This window comes from Trichechus manatus, unplaced genomic scaffold (genome assembly GCF_000243295.1).
Source record: "Trichechus manatus latirostris isolate Lorelei unplaced genomic scaffold, TriManLat1.0 scaffold00108, whole genome shotgun sequence".
Classification (NCBI taxonomy): Eukaryota; Metazoa; Chordata; class Mammalia; order Sirenia; family Trichechidae; genus Trichechus; species Trichechus manatus.
The window spans coordinates 3,802,036-3,824,384 of NW_004444044.1; the positions used below are offsets into that span (position 1 = coordinate 3,802,036).

The window sequence follows — 22,349 nt, forward strand, 5'->3', positions numbered from 1 at the left end:
AAGATACAAGGAAAAGATTAGTCCAAAGGACTAATGGACCACAGCTACCAAGGCCTCCACCAGACTGAGTCCAGTACAGCTAGATGGTGCCCGGCAACAACCACTGACTGCTCTGACCAGGATCACAGCAGAGGGTTCTGGACAGAGCTGGAGTAGGATGTAGAACAAAATTCTAACACACACAAAAAAAGACCAGATTTACCGGCTTAAACGAGACTGGAGAAATCCCAAGATTATGGCCCCCAGACACCTTTTAGCTCAGTGGTGAAGTCACTTCTGAGGTTCACCGTTCAGCTGGGAATTGGACAGCCCCATAAAACAAAATGGGACTAATGAGACACAGCAGTCCAGGGACAAGGACTAGAAGGCAGAGGGGGACAGGAAAGCTGGTGATAGGGAACCCAAGATTGAGTAAGGACAGTGTTGACATGTCATGGGGTTGTTAACCATGGTCATAGGGCAACATGTGTACTATTTAATGAGAAATTATTTTGTTCTGTAAACTTTCATCTAAAGTGAGAATAGCAGCACAACTGGAAGAACGTAATCGATGTCACTGAACTGTGCATGCAGAAATTTTTGAAATGGTGTATCTTTGGCTATGTATATTTTCACCAAAAAAAAGTCAAGAAGGGAGAGGGTTGACATGTCGTGGAGTTGTTAACCAATGTCATAAAACAATATGTGTACTGACTGTTTAATGAGAAATTATTTGTTCTTTAAACCTTCACCCAAAGTACAATTAAAAAAAAAGAGAACCTACAGATTGGGAAAAAAATTTTGGCTATTACATATCCGACAAAGGTCTAATCTCTAATAGCTATAGGAAATCCAACACCTCTACAATAAAAAGACAAATAATCCATTTAAAAAGCGGACAAAGGATATGAACAGGCACGCCACTAAAGAAGACATTCAGGCAGCTAACAGACACATGAGGAAATGCTGGCAATCACTAGCCATTAGAGAAATGGAAATCAAAACTACAATGAGATACCATTTCACCCCGATATTACTGGTACTAATCAAAAAAACAGAAAATAACAAATGTTGGAGAGGTTGCAGGGAGATTAGAACTCTTATGCACTGCTGGTGAGAATGCAAAATGGTACAAGCATTTTGGAAAACGATATGGTGCTTCGTTAAAAAGCTATAAATAGGTACCATATGATCCAGCAATCCTGCTCCTTGGAATATATCCTAGAGAAATAAGAGCTGTCACACGAATAGATATATGCACACTCATGTTCACTGCAGCACTGTTCACGATAGCAAAAAGATGGAAACAACATAGGTGCCCATCAACAGACGAATGGATAAACAAATTATGGTATAGTCACACAATGGAATCCTACGCAACAATAAAGAACAACGATGAATCCAGGAAACATAACATGGAGGAATCTGGAGGGCATTATGTTGAGTGAATTTAGTCAGTCACAAAAGGGCAAATATTGTACAAGACCACTATTATAAGAACTCCATAAAAGGCTTAAACACAGAAGAAAACATTCTTTGATGGTTACAAGGGTAGGAAGAGAGGGAGAGGGGTATTCACTAACTAGACAGTAGACAAGAATTAGGTGAAGGGAAGGACAGCACACACTACAGGGGAAGTCAGCATGACGGGACTAAACCAAAGCTAAGAAGTTTCCTGAATACACAACCAAACACTTCAAGGGACAGAGTAGCAGAGGCAGGGGTCTGGGGACCATGGTTTCAGGGGACATCTAGGTCAACTGGCATAACAAAGTTTATTAAGAAAATGTTCTGCATCCCACTTGGTTCAGTGGCATCTAGGGTCTTAAAAGCTAGCGAGCAGCCATCTGAGAAGCATCAATTGGTCCCAACCCACCTGGAGCAAAGGAGCATGAAGAACACCAAAGACACAAGGAAAGTATTAGCCCAAGAGACAGAAAGGGCTACATAAATCAGAGACTTCATCAGCCTGAGACCAGAAGAACTAGATGGTGCCCAGCTACCACCAATGACTGCCCTGAGGGAACACAACAGAGAGTACCTGACGGAGCAGGAGAAAAGTGGGGTGCAGAACTCAAATTCTAGTAAAAAGACCAGGGTTGGTGGTTTAATTGTGACTGGAGGGACCCCAGAAGACATGGCCCTCAGACTCTCTGTTAGCCCAAAACTAAAACCATTCCCGAGGCCAACTCTTCAGACAAAGATTAGACTGGACTATGGAACATAAAATAATATTCGTGAAGGGTGTGGTTCTTAGCTCAAGTAGATACATGAGACTAAATGGGCAGCTCCTGTCCAGAGGTGAGATGAGAAGGCAGAGAGGGCCAGGAGCTGGCTGAATGGACACGGGAAATCCAGGGTGGAAAGGAAGAGTGTGCTGTCACAGTATAGGGAGAGCAATTAGGGTCACATAACAATGTTTGTATAAATTTTTGTATGAGAGACTAACTTGAATTGTAAACTTTCAGTTAAAGCACAATAATAAAAAAAAAAAAAAACTATAAATAGGAATACCATACAATCCAGCAATCCCACTCCTAGGAATATATCCTAGAGAAATAAGAGCCATCACATGAATAGACATATACACACCCATGTTCATTGCAGCATTATTCACAATAGCAAAAGATGAAAACAACCTAAGTGCCTATCAGCAGATGAATGGATAAACAAATTATGGTACATACACACAATGGAACACTACACAACAACAAAGAACTATGATGAATCTGGGAGATGTTTCACAACATGGGTGACTCTGGAGAGCATTCTGCTGAATGAAATAAGTCAATCGCAAAAGGGCAAATACTGTATGAGACCACTATTATACAAACTCATGAAAATGTTTCCACACAGAAAGAAACAATCTTTGATGGTTACGAGGGAGGGGAAGGTGGAGTGGGAAAAACACTAACTAGATAGTAAATAAGTGGTAACTTTGGTGAAGGGTAAGACAGTACACAATACTGGGGAAATCAGCACAACCTGACCAGGGCAAAGTCATAGAAGCTTCCCAGAGACACAAAACACCCTGAGGGACTAAGCTACTGGGCTAAGGGCTGGGGACCATGGTCATGGGGGCTATCCAGCTCAACTGGCATAACATTGTCTAAATAAAGAAAATGTTCTACATCTGACTGTGGTGAGTAGCATCTAGGGTCCTAAAAGCCTGCAAGCAGCCATCTAAGATACATCTACTGGTCCCATCCCAGCTAGAGCACAGGAGAATAAAGAGAAACAAAGACCCAGGAGAAAAGATTAGTCCAAAGGACTAATGGACCACAACTACCACAACCTCCACCAGACTGAGCCCAGAAAAACTAGATGGTGTCAGGTTACCACCACCAACTGCTCTGGCAGGGATCAGAATAGAGGGTCCCGGACAGAGCAGAAGACAAATGTGGAAAAAAATTCAAATTCATACACATACACATACAAAAAAAAGACCAGGCCTGCTGGTCAGACAGAGACTGGAGAAACTCCAAGAGTATGGCTCCTAGACACCCTTTTAACTCAGCACTGAAGTCGCTCCTGAGGTTCACTCTTCAGCCAAAGATTAGACAAGTTTATAAGGCCAACAGTAATATAGGTGAGGAATGTGCTTCATAGTTCAATCATGTATTCAAGACTAAAGGGCACACCAGCTCAAAAGCAAAGACAAGAAGGCAGGAAGGGACAGGAAAACTGGTCAAATGGAAACAGGGAACTCGGAGTAGAGAAGGGGAGAGTGTGGACACCTTGCAGGGTTGGCAACCAATGTTACAAAACAATTTGTGTATTAACTGTTTAATGAGAAACTAATTTGCTCTGTAAACTGCACAATAAAAAATAAATAAATAAACCAAATAAATAAATAGATTTAGAAGGAAAAAAAAGTCAAAGTTAACTGCTGATGAAAGTAGAACAGGAATGAGTTATATACTAAATTAATCCTAAAAGTTTTCCTCTGCCCTCTCATCTCTCAATAAGTCAAGATTCTTTAAGTAATGACTTTGCAATAATAATTCTTATGTTGTCCTCTACATAACATAGAGGAAAATCTACGGCTTTTGAATGAGACAGATCTGAATCCCAAATCTTACACTTGCTAGTTAGTTAACTTCCCTGAACCTTTAAGATTGCATTTATCATGGAGGCTAAAAAAATATACACTTACCATAAAGTAGACATTTCGTAAGTGTTAGTTTCCTTCTTCAAAACAATATATGGCCTCAGGATTCTGTGCCACATAAACTATTTACAAGCTACCCACGCTGCTTTTCCAGAACCCTGAAACTTCTTTCTGTCTTCTTTTAAGCATAATGTTCAAAACCAGGATCTGGTTTCTGGATGTGAAAACAGTTGTTGAATTTGTAAAAGATTTCCCATCTTCTACAATTTATCTTCATCCGGCCAGTGTACTGAAGCCAAAGGGCCATTAAGATGCCAATCTTATCAAATTGCCTTTACTTCTTTATGTACCCAAAATGTTTACTTCATCACTGCCAACTAAATATTTGTACAGTTACAAATCCTATTCTTACTTCATCTAGTGTCATTTGGGAAGACTGCCATAAAGAAAGAAAATTTCAGAGTACAACACATTCAGATGCTGTATTTTCAAGGCAGAATTCTATGTTCTAAGGAGATGTTCTAATGCTTCAATCCAGAGTAAATTTGGTCCGGTTATAACAGAATTGTGGAATGCCTGTGAACTTTTAAAAGTTCCCAAAATTCCAGTAGTTTCAGTAGTACAGACAGACACTGAGTTCTAGCAACTGAGACAGAAAGGGAATACAATCAGAAGATGATAATCTCCTTTTACACTTAAAAGTCAAAAGTTCATGTAATACAAAAGCTCTATGCTGCCTTCCTTAGATTTTTTAAATTAGTGAGTTCAAATAAGTGGTTCTAAAAGGCACATATGAGAACAACATAAAGAAAAACAAAACAAAAAGAATATTTACATACACTGGAAATTTCTTCTGAACACTGTCTATGAGGTGCCATAGAACCACCTTATAAGTAATATGGGTCTCATCAATAAAGCAAACAAATTTCACTTTATTTCTTTAGTAACTAAACTCTCTTGATCCAAGAAGATATCCACATTATAGTAAACATTGCTCTTTTACAAATGCTGTCACAATAAGGTTTTAAGACATCTCAATAAAATCCTCCTGGTTCCTAAAAGTAATCAGTGGGTGACAGCTCAATTTACAAACCCCATGGCATATTTCAAATTATAGTCAGATACCATCAAATATTACAAGAAAAATACTGTTTCACTTTCCCTTAATCAAAGCCTGATTAAATTTCTTTTTATTTTTACTAGATTCTTATAAATTTCCATCGGTTATAAAATTCTATTAATTGTTTCACTAATGCTAGAAAATCCTTAATATTAAAGGTATCATTTTTATTCCCCAACTTTTCCTGGCTCAATTCCTAAGAAAAGGATTACTTTTAACTTACATGTTATTCTCCTAGTAGTTAAAAATGCCTATAAACACATTTTGCTAATTTTGTAAGATTACTACTGAATTGTCTTTTTTTTTTTCTAAAAAGCACATTTTAGACAAATAACAGAGTATACTACTGAGAGAGGCAATTTAGCATAGTAATTAAAAGTGCAGATTCTGAATTCCTATAGCTCTATATATTTGAGCCCAGGCTCTGCCACTGCCATTCACAGCTGTATGACTGAGGCAAGTTACTAATCTCTCTCTCAGCTTCCCTATCTATAAAATTATAGATAATAATAGTACCTACATCATGAGACTGTGAAGATAAAATTCTCTGTAGAAAGGATAGCACAGTGACAGACACATAGTGTTCGATAAATGTTAGTTGTTATTATTCCACTAAGATAATAAATCTATTCTTTTGTATTATAACAGGAGACAAGAATTTCGTAAAACTCCACGTGCCGATAAAAAATAACACAGTGGCTAAAATTGGATTAGGACATCACTATATTGTGATATTAGGTTGTAGATCCTAAAATAGATGGTACCCCAATACTCACCTCCAATGAGGCTCTTGACCTAATTCAGAGTCTACTGAGAAATAAAAAGGCCACTTACTGTTCACTGCAACCCACTCATTTAAATCTTCCCCCTCAGGAAGCATGACAGCCATCCGGAGGTTGCCACTGCCAAGTGTGGCTTCTGCATGCTTTAAGAGTTCATATTGATGAGAACCCTCTGGAATGTTCTTCTTTGGTTTAAAAGTTTTAGAGGAGCGACTTCCACTATGAATGGAAAAGAGAAAAAAAAAAAGGCATTTCAATATTTAAGGCATGACCTTCAACAGAGTCTACTATATTATCTTACTGAATAAAACAGAAGTGATGGTCAATGTCCCCAAATAAACAGCAAATATACTTCCAATCCCCATCAGCATCAGACAGAAGCTATATTAGTACTTTAAATTCTGGCAATATAATTGTAGTAGCTATTGTGTTCAGCACCTAAAATGCCTACAAACCATTTCTACATCCCCTACTGTAACTTCAAAGGGGAAAAATAATTTTCAGCAGCCTGTAACTAATTCAGCTTTTCACGGTAAATTAATGATTCATGATTACAGATTATAATTTACAAAAACAAGAGTACTTCTGTGATTTTTAGTTATTTTCTTTCCTTTTCACCCCTATTCTAAGTCTTTTACTAACACAAACAAATTTGCTTCTTTCTTATAAGTGTAAAGATATAATAAAAAACACATAAATCCTACAGCAAGAAAGAATTTACATGGTCGTCTACCCAATTATAGGAAGCGCCTATAATTATATGAAGCAAGCTTAATCCCGAATTCTGGTTAAACAGATAAGTAAGTGGTTAGACATTACTGTGGTTGCCTTGCTGAAATTTCTGAATGTTTTTATAAATTTTAACTACACACACACATTTTAATGGATCAACTGAAACTAGGCTTAAAAATGGTTTTAAGAGTTTTTAGGAGATGAATTCTTCCATTGTGCTGGCATGTTCTTGTCAAATTATATTGTTATAAGTCACTCCTTCTCAACAGTCCCTTTCTTCTCTTCATATAAAGAGGAACAGGTGGGAAAGAAAGAATTAGAAGAGGCTGGGTAAATGGGAACGCTCTATAAAGTTTAATGTCACTAAATTCTTACCACCAAAAATGTTCAGACATTTGAATATATGAATATGAAAGTGAATTTCCAAAAAGAACAGATAAACAATAATTATACTTTCCAAGCTTTCCACAGCTTTTCACTCACTAGCTCCTTCTCCCAAGCTTACTCCCCAAGTTCCCTCCCTCTTGTCCCTAGTGGATATTTTAACAAGATGAAGAGGCGGGTATCCACCCTGGTGGTAATCACTTGAGGAGCTTTTAAAAAGTACTGAGGAGCAAAATCACAATGGAATACCACGTCACACCTGCTAGCATGGCTATTAAAAAAAAAAAAAAGCAAATAAATAACAAGTGTTGGCTAGGATGAGGAAAAATCAGAACTCATGTATTACCGGTGGGAATGCATAGTGGTGCAGCCACTGTGGAAAACAGTTTGGTGGTTCCTCAAAAAGTTAAACATAGAATTACCATATGACCCAGAAATTCCATTTCTAGATATATACCCAATAACTCAAAACAGGGTATCAAACAGATATTTGTATACCAGTGTTCACTGTAGCCTTATTCACAATAGCCAAAAGGTGGAAATAACTCAAATGTCTATCAACAGATGAAAGGATAAACGAAATGTGGTATACACATACAATGGAGTATTATTCATTCAGCCATAAAAAAGAATTGTTATGATACTTGCTACCATATGGATGAACACTGAAAACATTATGCTAAGTGAAATAAGCCAGGCACAAAAGGACAAATAGTGTGCAATTCCACTTACATGAAATAGCTAGAGTAGGCAAATTCAGAAAGGTCAGAGGTTACCAGGGGCTGGAGGGAGAGAAGGAGTCCCTGGGTGGCAAAAAAGGTTAAGTGCTGGGCTACTAACCAAAAGGCTAGCAGTCTGAATCTACTCAAAGGTGCCTCAGAAGAAAGGCCTGGCAATCTCCTTCTGAAAGGTCATAACCATGAAAACTCTACAGAGCACATTTTTACTCTGCAACACACGGGATTATCATGAGTCGTTATCAACTTGACAGCAACTGGTGGTTGGCTGTGGAGAGATGGGAATGGGAAATTAATGCGTATAAAGCTTCTGTTTAGGATGATGAAAAAGTTTTGGGTGTAGATAGTGAATGTAATTGATGCCACTGAATTGTATACTTAAAAATGGTTAAAATGTTTTGCAACAATAACTAAAAATAACGGAGGGGTTATAGATGCTGATACTAATTAGCCATAACCAAATACCTTATGGGAGTAGTTCTCTTGGTTTGGGGATTTAAGGCCATAGTCCCGTGGGATTATCCAGCCAACTGGCATTAATATAGTTCTTAAAGTTTATTTTCTAACTCCCAGTATGGTGAGTAGTGTCTAGGGTCTTAAAAGCTTACGAGCAGCCATCTAAGATAAAACTATTGATCGTTGTCATCTGGAATAAAAGAGAAAAAAGGAAACCCAAGAATCAGAGAAGGAACTGGACTAAATTACTAATTGTCTACATGAACCACTGCCTCCTCCACCTTGAGACCAGAAGAACTAGATGGTGCCCAGCTACCACTACTGAACACTATGATGTGGAAAATAACAGAGAAATTCTGATAAAAAGGAAGAAAAATACAGAACAGAACTTCAAATTCTTAAAGGATCCACACTTACTGGACCTACCATATTTTAACGCAAATAATGAGCACCTTCTACGTTTGTTTACCAATTGCGCCCTCCCCGAGTGAGGTATTTTAGTAAGCTTGCTATGCTAATTTTTTTACAGCAATATGTAAAAAAAAAAAAAATTAGCATAGTGGCACTTAAGTAAATACCTCGTAGGGGGAGTGTGCAGTTGGCAAACAAACATAGAAGGTGTATGTTTTTGCATAAAGATACAGTATTCAGTCTGGAGGAGTCACCAAGACTATGGCCCTGAGTTGTTCTTCAAACCCCGAACTGAAACTATCCCCTGAAGTCACCTTTAAAATAACAGTTTAGTCCAAAAAGTAAAGCCTGTCACCCTTTTGTATTATGTTACTTTAATATATATATATATATATATATATATATTATATAACACCAAAAGGTCAGCAGCTATTTTAAAGCATAGAGGAGAAAGTCGGGGGGCAGGCAGGTTAAGTAAATGGAACTGAAACTAGAACAGAAATAAGAGGATGCTGACACAATGTGAAGAATTTAACCAATGTCACTGATTATTATGTCTAGAAACTGGAATGGGAGTGGGTTTTGCTATGTATATTTTCACCGAAATTAACTTAAAAAAAAAAGCTATTTGAGACTACAGCCCCTGGACACCCTGCTAATTCAGAACTGAAGCCACTCCTGAACTCCACCTTTCAGCCAAAGATTAGACAGGCCCATAAAACAAACAACAACACACGTGACGAACATGCATCTTAGTTCAGTCAAGTATACGAGTCCAAATGAGCAACATCTGCCCAAAAGCAAAGATGAGTAGGCAGGAAGGGCCAGGAAACCTAGATGAATGAACACGGGGAACGCAGGGTGGAAAGGGAATAGGGGTGAGTGCTGATACGTTGCACAGATTGCAACCAATGTCGCAAAACAATTTGTGTATAAATTTTTGAATGAGAAACTAATTTGCACTGTAAACTTTTACCTCAAACACAATAAATTTTTTTAAAAGGTTAAAATGGCAATTTTTTTATTATATATACTTTACCAGTATTTAAAAAAAAAAAAAAAAGGTATTAAGGATCCTGAGATAAACTCAGTATCTAACCTTTTGGAAAAAAAACTCATTGCCGTCAAGTTGATTTGACAACTCATAGCAACCCTACAGGACAGAGCAGAACTGCCTCATTGGTTTCCAAAGTTATAAATCTTTCCACATTTTTCTCCTGCAGAGCAGCTGGTGGGTTTGAACTGCCCAACGCTTAACCATTGCACCAGCAGAGCTCCGTAAATACCTACCAACCCAAAACCCGTTGCCATCAAGTCCATTCCGACTCATAGCAATCCTACAGGACAGAGTAGAACTGCCCCACAGGGTTTCCAAGGAGCGGCTGGTGGATTCAAACTGCCGACCTTCAACGGACATAAAGAAGCTTGTTAAGAAAATATTCTGCATCCTACTTTGGTGAGTGGCTGCTGGGGTCTTAAAAGATTGCAAGCGGCCATCTAAGATGCATCAATTGGTCCTAACCACCTGAAGTAAAGGAGAATGAAGAATACCAAAGACACAGGGAAAGTATTAGCCCAAGAGACAGAAAGGGTCACATGAACCAGAGACTTCATCAGCCTGAGACCAGAAGAACTAGATTGTACCCGGCTACCAACAATGACCGCCCTGACAGGGAACACAACAGAGTCCCGGATGGAGCAGGAGAAAGGTGGGCTACAGAACTCAAATTCGAGTAAGAAGACCACAGTTAATGGTCTGACTGAGACTGGAGGAACCCTGGAAAGCACGGCCCCTAGATTCTCTATCAGCCTAGAACTAAAACAATTTCTGAGGCCAACTCTCCAGAGGGATTGGACTGGACTGTGGGACATAAAGTGATACTCGTGAGGAGTGTGCCTCTTAGCTCAAGAAGATACAAGAGACTAAACGGGCAGCTTCTGTCCAGAGGTGAGATGGGAAGGCAGAGAGGATTAGGAGTTGGCTGAATGGAAATGGGGAATCAGGGGTGGAAAGGAGAAATGTGCTGTCACAGTATGCAGAGAGCAATCAGGGTCACATAACAATGTATGTATAAATTTTTGTATGGGAAAAAATTTAAAAATTAAAAAAAAAAAAAACTGCTGACCTTTTAATTAGCAGCCATAGTTCTTAACTACTAGCCACAGTTCTTAACCACTATGTCACTAAGGCTCCAAATACCTAACAATAGATCCAAATATCTAATTCAAATGACAGCCATTTTCATTCTAATATACTGACTGTCATGCTCCTAAAAATATAGGTCTCTTCTCAGGTGTTTATAGTTAGAGTGAATTGATGCTCCTCAACTCTACCTCCCACTCCCACCCCACAACATATCTCTACTCCATAGCCAAAGGGATCTTTTTAAAAAGAAAAACCAGCTTAAAACCAATGTCTTTCCAGTACACTCTGAATAAATCCAAAAGTCAAATATTACCGCAGAGTAGGCTCTGAACTCACACTAGAGTGGGGAAACTTTCTTCAGTTTAATCCGATAATATATTAAACACGAAATTCTCTTAAAACCTACTGCCGTCGAGTCGATCCCCACTTACAACAACCCCGTAGGGTTTACAACACTGTAAATCTCTACAGAAGCAGACTGCAACAGCTTTCTCCTGTGGAGCCGCTGGTGGTTTCAAACCACTAACATTTCGGTTAGCAGTCTATAGCTTTAACCACTGTGCCACCAGGGCTCCTATTCTCTTAGGATCCCTAATATATAAACAGTTGGAAAAGATCATTACAACTACTGAGCTTGAGACTTATTTTTCTGCTTCCTCCTACCCTTTGATATCAAGATTTAGTGTAAGAGAACATACTTGACCAATATTTTTTCACAAAATGATTTATTATTAATTTATGTATTATTAATTACAAAAATAGTTCTCCTATGACTAACATGGTGCTTATCTTCAGGCAGGATGTAAGTTAAAAACCGTCTCTCTAATTAGTCTACTGCTTAGATCAATGTAGCAACTGAAGATATGACAAGAAGCTCTGAAAAGGGCTGGCAAAGTGCATGAGAACTACGCAGATAGCAGCTGGGTGGTGTAAATGGTGAATGCACTCAGCTACTGACAGAAAAGTTGAAGGTTCAAGTCCACCCAGAGGCACCTTAGAAGAAAGGCCTGCTAATCTACTTCTGAAAAATCAGCCACTGAAAAGCCTATGGAGCACAGTTCTACTCTGACACACACATGGGGTCGCCGTGAGTTGAAATAGACTCAACAGCAACTAGTCTGGTTTCTTGGTGGCTGCACTCAGGAGGGTCAGGGCCTCACTTGCTACATCATCCCCAAATCATCTACTAATCAAATCACTCTGCCCCAACTTTCAGACTTCCAAATGCTTCCTTGCTCAATGCCTCTCCCACAGCTGGTCTTCAGCCAAGCTAAGTAAATCTATCTCATAAAACCGTATACTTTGGTGGGGAAAAAAAATCTGAGATTTTGTGAAGACCAGCTTTGATAACAATCAGCTACGTTATCTCAAGCAAATTACCTAATTTTCCAGAGCCTATGTTTCCTTTAACAATGAGAGTCTAATAAAAACGATAAAACAGTTGCAAGATGAGGAAATAATACCTGTGAAAAAGCTTTTAAACATTTGCTGCACAAATGTTAATATTTTCATTATCCTTCCATTTCCAGAACCAGAATGTCTCAAAATAAAGAAAGAAAAGGTAGTATAGGGCCCAAAGATGGATTTACTCCTGAGATTGGACGAGGAGAAATAGAACTGTACTTTCAAAACAAATGCTTTTACATATCCCCTTGAAAACAGAATTTTTAAAAATGTGTTTTATTTTGTGCTATTCCCTACTCCCACCTCACGGTTCAGGTGATCTCAGAATAATCTCAGAGCTAGGCTGGAAATCAAGAAAACAAGGCTCTATTCCTCATTTTGCTATTTTCTTCCTAAGTTTCTTAGGAAACCAACCACACATTATCATCGGGCTTCAACTAGTTTATTTCGTTTTTGAAAGTCTGGAAAATAACTTGTTACAAATAGGTATTATTTGTAGACAAGATAATGTTTGTAAAACATTATTAGTTCCTTGAACACTGTCAGCTCTCTCTGTTCACCATTTCCATGTACATTCATACTTTCAAATCCTCCATCTTTTGCATCCAACCCCTCTGCTTCGTTCAGGCAGAATACCCTAACGACTCTATACTCTTTTCAAAAGCTATGTTCAGCTTTTTCTTCAGCTGCTACCTGAAACTTCTCCTACCAGTATCCACCCTACCCTGGAAGGGGTGGTAAAGTTAACAATACTGCTTCTCATTCCTAGGTATTCCTAGGTCAAAAGACCAACTGACTTTTGTCAGTCCTTGGGTTCAAAACCACAAACACAAAGCATGTACACACAAGTTCTCATCAGTAAGTACAAGTTTGTATAGTAACAATGTATGGCCAAATGCATGTATCTCACATGGCATTTTAAGATACATGATGCAGATGTTCAAAAATAATCAAAACAGAAAATATGCTCCCCTCTACCTTCCTCAGAAGAAATTGCTGTTACTGATATCTTTATCTTGTGTATCTTGTGCAGTCTATGTCTATACAAGCCTAACAATGCTTGTGCCTATTTTTGTTCGCTTTACCCCATGGTGACATACTATAGTATACTACATAATGTCTTTTCACTTAATATATCCAGGAGACTGTTGTATATAAGTACAAGTAGATCCACCTTATTCTTCTTAAAAATTACACAGTGTTTCCTTGTATGGATATACAATAACATAAATCAGTCTCTTATCGATAAGCATGAAGGCTTTTTTCAATCTTCTGCACTAATTATCTGCATTAATTACCCTTATACATACGCCTTTACACACACGTAAGCATATATGAAGGATAAATTCCTAAAGTAGAATTGTTGTACTAAAGGGCATGTGCATTTTAGAATTTTATAAACTGCCTATTTTTTTTCCCTTCAAATAAGCTGTATGTACCCTTTTACAACTCTGCTAACAATGTATGAGAGTAGCTACACACTTATTTTAGGTCTTAGAGAACAAGGATTAGATTGCTAATTTATTTTGTACAGCTCCTAACACAGCATCATGATTATATAAGAATTTAGAGCTTTCTGATATTTACATATCGGGAAGTGTTGTACTAATCATTAATAGCATTACTCTGAGGCTTTCTTTCTTCTAATAAACATCCAGGATTCAAGTTTGTCTTCCCCAGTCCTCTTATACTCATGTATGACAGCAAATCAATTTTTAGAGCAAGACAGAACAGTTTGACTAGTAAATTGAGTCCCAAGGGAAGGCTCTGAACACACATCCTTTATAATTAGTCTCCAATTTAATCTACTTTTTGTAAATTTCAACAGCTTCATTTATTTCCTCTGAGATACTAAAGAATAGATTAGATCCCAGAGTGACAGCTAGGTTAAATCTCACAAACCATTCCCTACCACCTCAACACTGTTATCCATCATTACTCTTAATTTTTACCCCTTTACTGTCCAACCCAAGGAGCACTGGCTGTGTAGTGGTTAAAGCGCTTGGCTGCTAACTGAAAGGTTGGTGATTCCAACCCATCAGCTGCTTCAGGGCAGAAAGATGTGGAAGTGCGCTCCTATAATTGTCTTGGAAACTCTATGGGGCAGTTCTAATCTGTCCTATGGGGTCGTTATGAGTTGGACTTAATGACAGAAATGGGTATTGTTCAACCCAACTATCAATAATCATTCTTATTCAAAATACAAATTATAGATTTTTTTGGTTGTAGTTTAAGTGAAAGTTTACATTTCTAGTCTCTTATACAAAAATTTATACATACATTGTTATATGACCCTAATTGCTCTCCCTATACTATGGCAGCACACTCGAACTGCAGGCTTTTTGGTCAGCAGCCAAGCAGTTAACCATTATGCCACCAGAGCTCCTTATAATCAAGATTAATCTTATTAAAATTTGTTTCTACAATTAACAAAGTGTGGGCTTGGAAAATCACAAGAATCCAGAGCATCAACTAGCTCATCCAAAGACAAGGGATTAGACTAACCTCTATAATCTCTTCTGACCCTAAAATTATTTAATGTAAACTATCCAGAGGTTTGATCTCATTGTTACCAATTCACAAGCCACCAAGAATCTTCTCAAACACCAGTAGGAAGAAAGATTGCACATTATCAAATAAAAAGCTTCTTTTATAAATAAGAAAAAGAGGCACAAAAGTGTAATGATTTTGCCCAAGTTACAAAAGTTCTGTATTACCACTACCTAACTTCCAAGTCCTACCTCTTCACATCTGTCTTACGGGGGCCTACATAGGCTCTAGACATACTATTTTATGGGATGAATACAAATCATAAGAATACCTGAATCCTTCTAAATGAATAATTTATTTCATAAGGATCAGCACAAAGCTGGTTCCTATGAGATGTAGGTTAAAGATGTCCCAAATATCCAACTTTTCCAAATTCCTGTACCACTCCATTATCTCTAACATCAATTACTCCTCCTCTCCTCAGTACTCTCCCTACTGTCTTTGGGTCCCGTAATTCGCTGCAACATCTCACAGAACTCATGAACCATATCAAGGAAACGGCTCATGTGGCTGTGGAGGCTGGTAATTCCCAAATCCATGGGTCAGGCATAGGCTTCTCCTAACTCACATGGGCCACAGGTGCCAGCGAACCCAAATCAGCAGGCCAGATGACAGGTTGCTGGCTCAAAGGCTGCGGAAACTGATGAATTAAATCAGACAACAGGCTGTTGGCCCATGGCGTTGCAGAAGTTGGCGAATCACAGAATCTGCAGGTCAGACGGCAGGCCACTGGCTCAAGTCCCAAGAACCACAGGTCAGACAATGAGACAAGCTGGACACAGGATGCAGATACAGAGACAGAAAGCCCTCTCCCCCAGAGTACCCACATTATACACTGGATGCAGGCCACACCCCAGGTAAGGGTGTGACTTGAATAAGGGCAGGACTTGACTCAGGCTCTCCTGAAAGGCCCTGACCTAGAATGAATGCCCTCCAGACTAATCCTGCCTCATTAACATACAGAAGTTAGGATTTACGACACATAAAATGGAGAATAATTAGGATAATTACATCAGATCACAAAATGGAGGTCAGCCACACAATACTAGGAATCATGGCCTAGCCAAGCTGACACACAACACCAATCACCACATCTCATTAGGGTTCCATATACCTTATCTGCGTGGTCCCACCCAATCATTGTGTGGGAGTCACAAAGACTATGGCTAGAAAGGCCATATTAAGTAATTCACTGCACCGCACCTTCTATAGAGTAACTGACACAAGACATTTCTTTTATTCAAGATCTTTTCATTCTCCCTTTCTGTTTGGGAAGCAAAGGTTTCCATCTTTCAGATCATGATAAGCATAAGCTTACCATACCCAAACAAAATACAATTAAATTATAATTCCTTTAAAGAAAGGCTAACAAGAACAGCTTGTGGTTGTCAATGTGATGTCAGGAAAGCCCCAGTAGGAAAATAATACACAAATGCAATCAAACCTGGGAGCACAAGGCAGAGAAAGGGTTGTATAAAAACCCCAGGAAAGGTTTTTGATCCTAAAACAGTCAACTACAAAAGTGATATTTTACATTATCTGAGACTCAGCAAATGCTCCCTGCCTGGAATGGGCTTCAACTGCAAGCCATTTAAATCTAAGAAAGTTTAACACAAATGAAATATATCACAAGAATGAACTATCAAAGAAACCTTAAGAAGAAACTTTTACATTATTAAGAGGAGAAAATTTTTTAAAAAGGCCTGAAACTAAATGTAAAAGTTTCCCCTTTCCTCCTAATTTCTTTCTTCCTCTCCCTCTCCCTTTCTCTCCCCCTCTCCCCCTTGTCTCTCTCCCTCTCTTGTCTTTAATGTGTGTTAATGTGTTTATTGCAGGGACCTTGTCTTTCTTTTTAACTTTTTTGAGTGGAATACACCAAACATAAAATTAACCATGCTAAAGTGAACAATTCAGTGGCATTAGTACATTCACAATGTTGTACAACCACCACTTCTACTTCTAAAACATTTTCATCACCCCAAAAGAAAACACCGTATCTGTTAAGTAGTCACTCTAATCCCCCCTGCCTCTGGTAATCACCAATCTGCATTCCGTCTCTACAAACTATTCTGTATATTTCACCACCCAGTTTCTTTTTGAATTAACTGAAATATAGGTATCAGAAATGCCACACACAAAAAGAAACAAATGTGTTAGGCTAGCAACATTTCACTAATTATGCAAAGTTTTTACTGATAAAATGGTAGTGTCCTGAGTTTGTCATAACATATAACTTACTCATGCTTATCATAGTTCAACTCGTAAATGTTCAAAAACAGTAAGCATTCCATAAAGGTATATTCTTCACGTGCACATGCACTAGCATTTGGATACTACTATTTACTCATACTTTGGGAAACAAGTCATTTTTACAGCTCCAATTATGCCATCTGCCTCTAAAACATGTTTATTATTTGCATGAAATCATCAGTTTATTCTCTGCATTAAAATATCAGAAAGGTAACTAAGAAACAAAAAATCCAGTTTGAGTTAACTATCTTGCTTTGTAAATCCCCCTTTACAGACTAATGCATGCTGATCTTTAAGAAAAAACAGTATTTTTTAGTAAGTGATTAGTATTTTAAAACTTGTGTAATTATAAAACACACAAAGAATTTTTAAAGGATATTCAATCATTACTTTTCACATGACTGTTCTTTATTTCATTTATTAGCACCATTCTAAATTTTAACCTAAAAGATATATTACTTTCCCTTTTAAAATAAAAGGAAGAAGGTTGGCAGAGGATGCACACACCATAACTGTGCCATTACAAATAAACGGGACAGAAATTGTTAGAAAGAATCTTTACTAACAACTTGTTTACTTGGCATTAATATAAAAAGCCCAAGAAGCTTTCACAATTGTTATTCTTAATGATGTACTGGTGGGTGAGGATGCAGGGAAACTGGCACTTGCATTCACTACTGTTGGGAACACAATTTACAGGACATGCTGGCAGGTAGGAAATGTGTCCTTGTCGTGTGCAATCCTTGAAACAAGGGTAAAAGGACAAAACGGTCTCTACAAAACCATGAAATAAAGATTCAATAAGTAAGAGTTTCAAACCTTCCAACCTTGCTGTACACTGTGGCCACCTATTTATATCGACCCTGATGGGAATGGTTTTTAAAACTGCCCATCTTCAAGAAGGTCACAGTCTAATGGGGAAGAAGGACCTGAAAATGACAAGTATGATATATTGTTGATGAAAGCTATAACGAGGACTATAAAAGGCACTGAAATAGTATCTAACAAATTTGGGAGAGGGCATAGGTCAGGGAAAAAGAGTTGGCCCCTGGACTAAAGGGAGCGAGTGGGGAGAAGGGCAGTCCAGCCACAATAATGGGAATGGCCTTTACAAAGGCAGGGAGACACCAGAGAAATGCATGTTGAAAGAAATGCAAATAAAATAGCTGAGTCTGTGGAGGGAGGGCGCAGTGAGAAGGCACAGATGACACTGGAGCAGTAAACAAACACCATATCATGGAGGCACTCATGCTTTGGGGTTTTATCAGCCACTTCCAGCCCACTCCAATCTCTACATGAAAAGCCCCAGTGAGCAATAGGAAGAGGGTGGGCCAAAGGATTTCCATATTAAAAAACAAGGAGTTGAGAGTGGAGCAGCAATTGCAGCAGAACCAAAATTAAGCTGGGCAGAACCTCAATCCACCCAATAGGGACAGCCTCTGCGAAACTCTTGCTGTTTTGAGTACCCAAACATACTACATGCATTGTCTTAAGTTACCTAGTGCTCCCATAACTGAGATAACATAAGTGGGTAGCTTTAAAAAACAGAAATTTATTTTCTCACAGTTCAGGAGGCTAGAAGTTTGAATTCAGGGTATGGCTCTAGGGGGAGAGTCTTGTCTATCTCAGCTTTGGCAGCTGCCAACAATCCTTGATTTCCAGGGTTTGTAGACGCATCTGTCTCTCTCTTCCCCCTATGTCTCCATGTCTATTCTGGTGTTTTTATAACTCTGAAGTCATCAGGTTTAGGACGCACCCTACACTGGTATAACCTCATTAAGATAAGAAAAGAAAACCCCTATTTCCAAACAGGGTCATATTTGCAGGTACAGGGATCAGGATTTCAACACATATTTTGGGAGGAGAACAATTCAATTCATAACACACATCTTATAACTTTTATAAATACAGACTCCAACTATTTCACACTTATCCTCAAAGAAGTTTGTATATTCAATGCAACATTCATAATGTTTAATCTTCATTAGCCAGTGAACTTGAATCAATTAGTTAAAAACTATTAACGTATCCACATAACATGTGGTTCTCTAATTTTAAGATTCATGAAGGCACAGACCACATCTTGTTTATTTCTGAACTCCTACCTTTCTCCCCTACCCCAGCACCTAACACTTTGCTTTACACAGGGGAGGTGTTCAATAAATGTATATTGTATTATGCAATAAAGCCATGCATTTGTAAGGTAGCTAAACAAACCTTGGAATGAGGAAAGAGCTGATATACCGGCTTGGGAATTTCATGAGCAAGGATAATGACAGTGTTTGTACAGGACTCTCTGATTTATGAAATCCTTCCATATATATTGTCTCATTCAATTCTTACATTAACCCAATGGAATAGGTATTCCCCACCACCACCACCCCTTTTAGTAGGCGACCCTATAGGACAGAGTAGAACTGCCCCATAGGGTTTCCAAGGAGTGGCTGGTGGATTCAAACTGCCGACCTTTTGGTTGGCAGCTGAGTTCTTAACCACTGTGCCACCAGGGCCCCAGTCAAAGGAAATAGAGACTAAGAAATTAAGTGGTGTGCCCAAGGTCACATGGCTACTGACAGATAAAAGACCAAAACCGAGATTTCCTCACTCCTAGGCTACTATTCTCTCCATGACAACCTTCAGTCAGTCAAAAACAAAATTAACTGAAAACATACTTGCCAAGCAATGTATTAACATGCTGGGAAATAAAATGAGGAACAAACCCTCATGAAATTTACAGCCCAAAAGGGAAAAAAGATCTTAAACAATAATTATGGATCATTAAATAATTATAGATGTGTAAAGTGCTGCAAAGACAACAAGGGATCCTAACCCCCTTGAGGGCCTCACAGAGTCTCTCAGGGACAGAGGTAGTGTTATACTGAATTCCAAGGATTTTTCTTCTTTACCTTATTTCAAATCACTTAACTCCATATCAGGCATCCATTCACTATTGTCCAAAGCATTTCAAGATTAAATGAGCTTTCAAATCACCTAGGGATCTTATTAAAATCAATTCTAATTCAAGGATTGGGGCCTGAAATCTTGCATTTCTAACAAGCTCCAACGTAAGGCCAAAGCTCCATACTTTAAGGGTCTAAAGCAGACTTCTCAAGGGTTATAGGTACATAGAGATACTGATCTCCTCAGTCCTAGAGGTTGCCCCACTATCACCAGAGGACCAAGAGCAGACTTTCTTCTCAATGTTTTTTTTTAATGTTCAATGACATTCCATTGCCGGCAAGTCAATTCCAACTCACAGTGACCCTATAGGACAGAGTAGAACTGCCCCACAGAGTTTCCAAGGAGCGCCCGGTGGATTTGAACTGCCAACCTTTTGGTTAGCAGCCGAAGCTCTTAACCACTACGCCATCCGGGTTTCCTCAATGACATTAAAAAACAAAAACAAAAAAAAGTTGGGAAGATATCCTTGGGCAACTATAGTTATCACTCAACAATACAGTCCCAACACCTTACAAATACCTTCCCACATGAGCAAAAGCTAAAATCAATTCAGCTCAACTGAAGCATATTTTGGTTCCCAAATGTCTAGCCATTTAAAATTATATTTTGGTATAATTATAAATACAATATTTTAAATAATTGTCTTTGATGGCTTGCCATTTCCCAAATTTAAAACTGACAAGGTTGGCAAAAGATTGATTAAAGGGCTGAGCATTCTGAGAGAGAAGACCTCTTTGGAAGTCCTTAACAATAGGTTACAGACACAAGCCAAAACCAAACCCACTGTCAAGTAGAGTCGATTCGGATTCATAGAGATCCTACAGGACAGAGCAGAACTGCCCCACAGGGTTTCCAAGGCTGTAAATCTTTTACGGTAGCAGACCGCTACATCCTTTCTCCTGAGGAGTACCTGGTAGGTTCAAACCACAGACCTTTTGGTTAGCAGCCAAGCACTTTAACCACTGCGCCTGAGCACCAGTCCTCAAAACAGTGCTGTGCTCAGGTTGAGAGACTTCACTTTTGACAAATTTGTTGTTCACTGACTCAAAGGTGCAATTTCTAAGAGTTAAAAATAAGAGAGCCAGTTGAATATTTAGTAGAGTGTGGGGCAGGGGAAGGGAGAATGGAACCAGGCATATGTGAGTAAAAACTACAACGAAGGTAGCTTTTAAACAAAGAGCTATTTCAGTAGTTAAATCTAATGCTATGGGACCTAGCAAACAAACAGTTCCCTGAAGAGCAGGAGGGTCATGCTACTGCTCATCTATCTGGAACATGACCCAAAGTACCGAGATACCAGGATAGTTCCTATAAAATAGTACGCACCCACCCCCCTCTGCCCCGTTTCCACTTAATTATTCTATGTTTGCGCTCAATGCTAACAAAGTATTTAAGTTACATCATTATCTATTTCCACAAATGAACACTTACATAAAAAATACTCTTTTTAATACCCAATACCAGTACCCAAGACTATACTGAACTATTCTCATCAAATTTCAATTTGAGACCAAAAAAAGAATTTAGGCAGAAAGATAAAACAAGAGTAGCAATAAAAGGAAATTTAAGCTTTCCATTACAAATAATAATAATAATAAAACTGCTTGGCTGTATTACCCAAATAATGTTTGCTTACTTTCAAAGTCCTGCTTTTGTTACCTCAGATAATCAAAGTAGCAGTGATACATATCATCATAAATGTACAGAAATTGGTTATGATTTAGGTAACCAGAAATGGTGATTAAGTTTATAAAATTAATAACATCTAATAGCAAAAATCACACTTTGAGATATCTGTAATGAACTAGATTAGTTATCACTGCTGAACATAACTACAATCTATTGACTTAGGCCTTTTATATTCAGTATCTCTAATACTCCCAACATCTCTGGGATATTGATCCTAAATACAGGCTCACAGAAAAAAAATTTTTTAATGTTTAATGGCCTATAAGACACCACAGATTACTGTCACATGGTATACACAATGATGCAGTCTCAGAGTGCTTTCATCCTTAAAATGGCTGCAGTAGGGGCCCACACATGCCCTAAGGAGAGGAGCAGGGCAATAATGGTGGCTGGACAACAGTTGCAAGGAGGTGGCCAGGCAAGGTCAAGAGAATGGCTGCATACAAGGGACTGGGCAAATAAGTATAATGAGGATGCTGGGAGCCAGCTTTCTCACTGACAAAAAAAATATGGAAACTGGGAAGGTATGAATGAATCCTGTGCTACTGACTTGGAACTGCAGTATTTGTGTGAACTTATTCAATATATACAGATACCCAAAACCAATTGCCATCAAGTCTATTCCGACTCATAGTGA

At 38.5% G+C, this 22,349-nt stretch overlaps 1 protein-coding gene across 3 annotated transcripts in view; it reads right to left on the bottom strand.

Annotated features, from left to right (window-relative positions):
• Positions 1 to 22,349, bottom strand: part of MOB1B (MOB kinase activator 1B) — a 72,179-nt gene that overhangs the window by 39,765 nt on the left and 10,065 nt on the right. For all 3 annotated transcript variants that reach the window (XR_002825157.1, XR_002825156.1, XM_023737788.1), the window contains exon 2: positions 6,045 to 6,211. Coding sequence is in view for 1 of the 3 variants with exons in the window: in XM_023737788.1 (XP_023593556.1) it covers positions 6,045 to 6,211 (167 nt within the window). In the remaining 2 variants the exon portion in view is untranslated. The remainder of the gene's footprint in view (positions 1 to 6,044; positions 6,212 to 22,349) is intronic.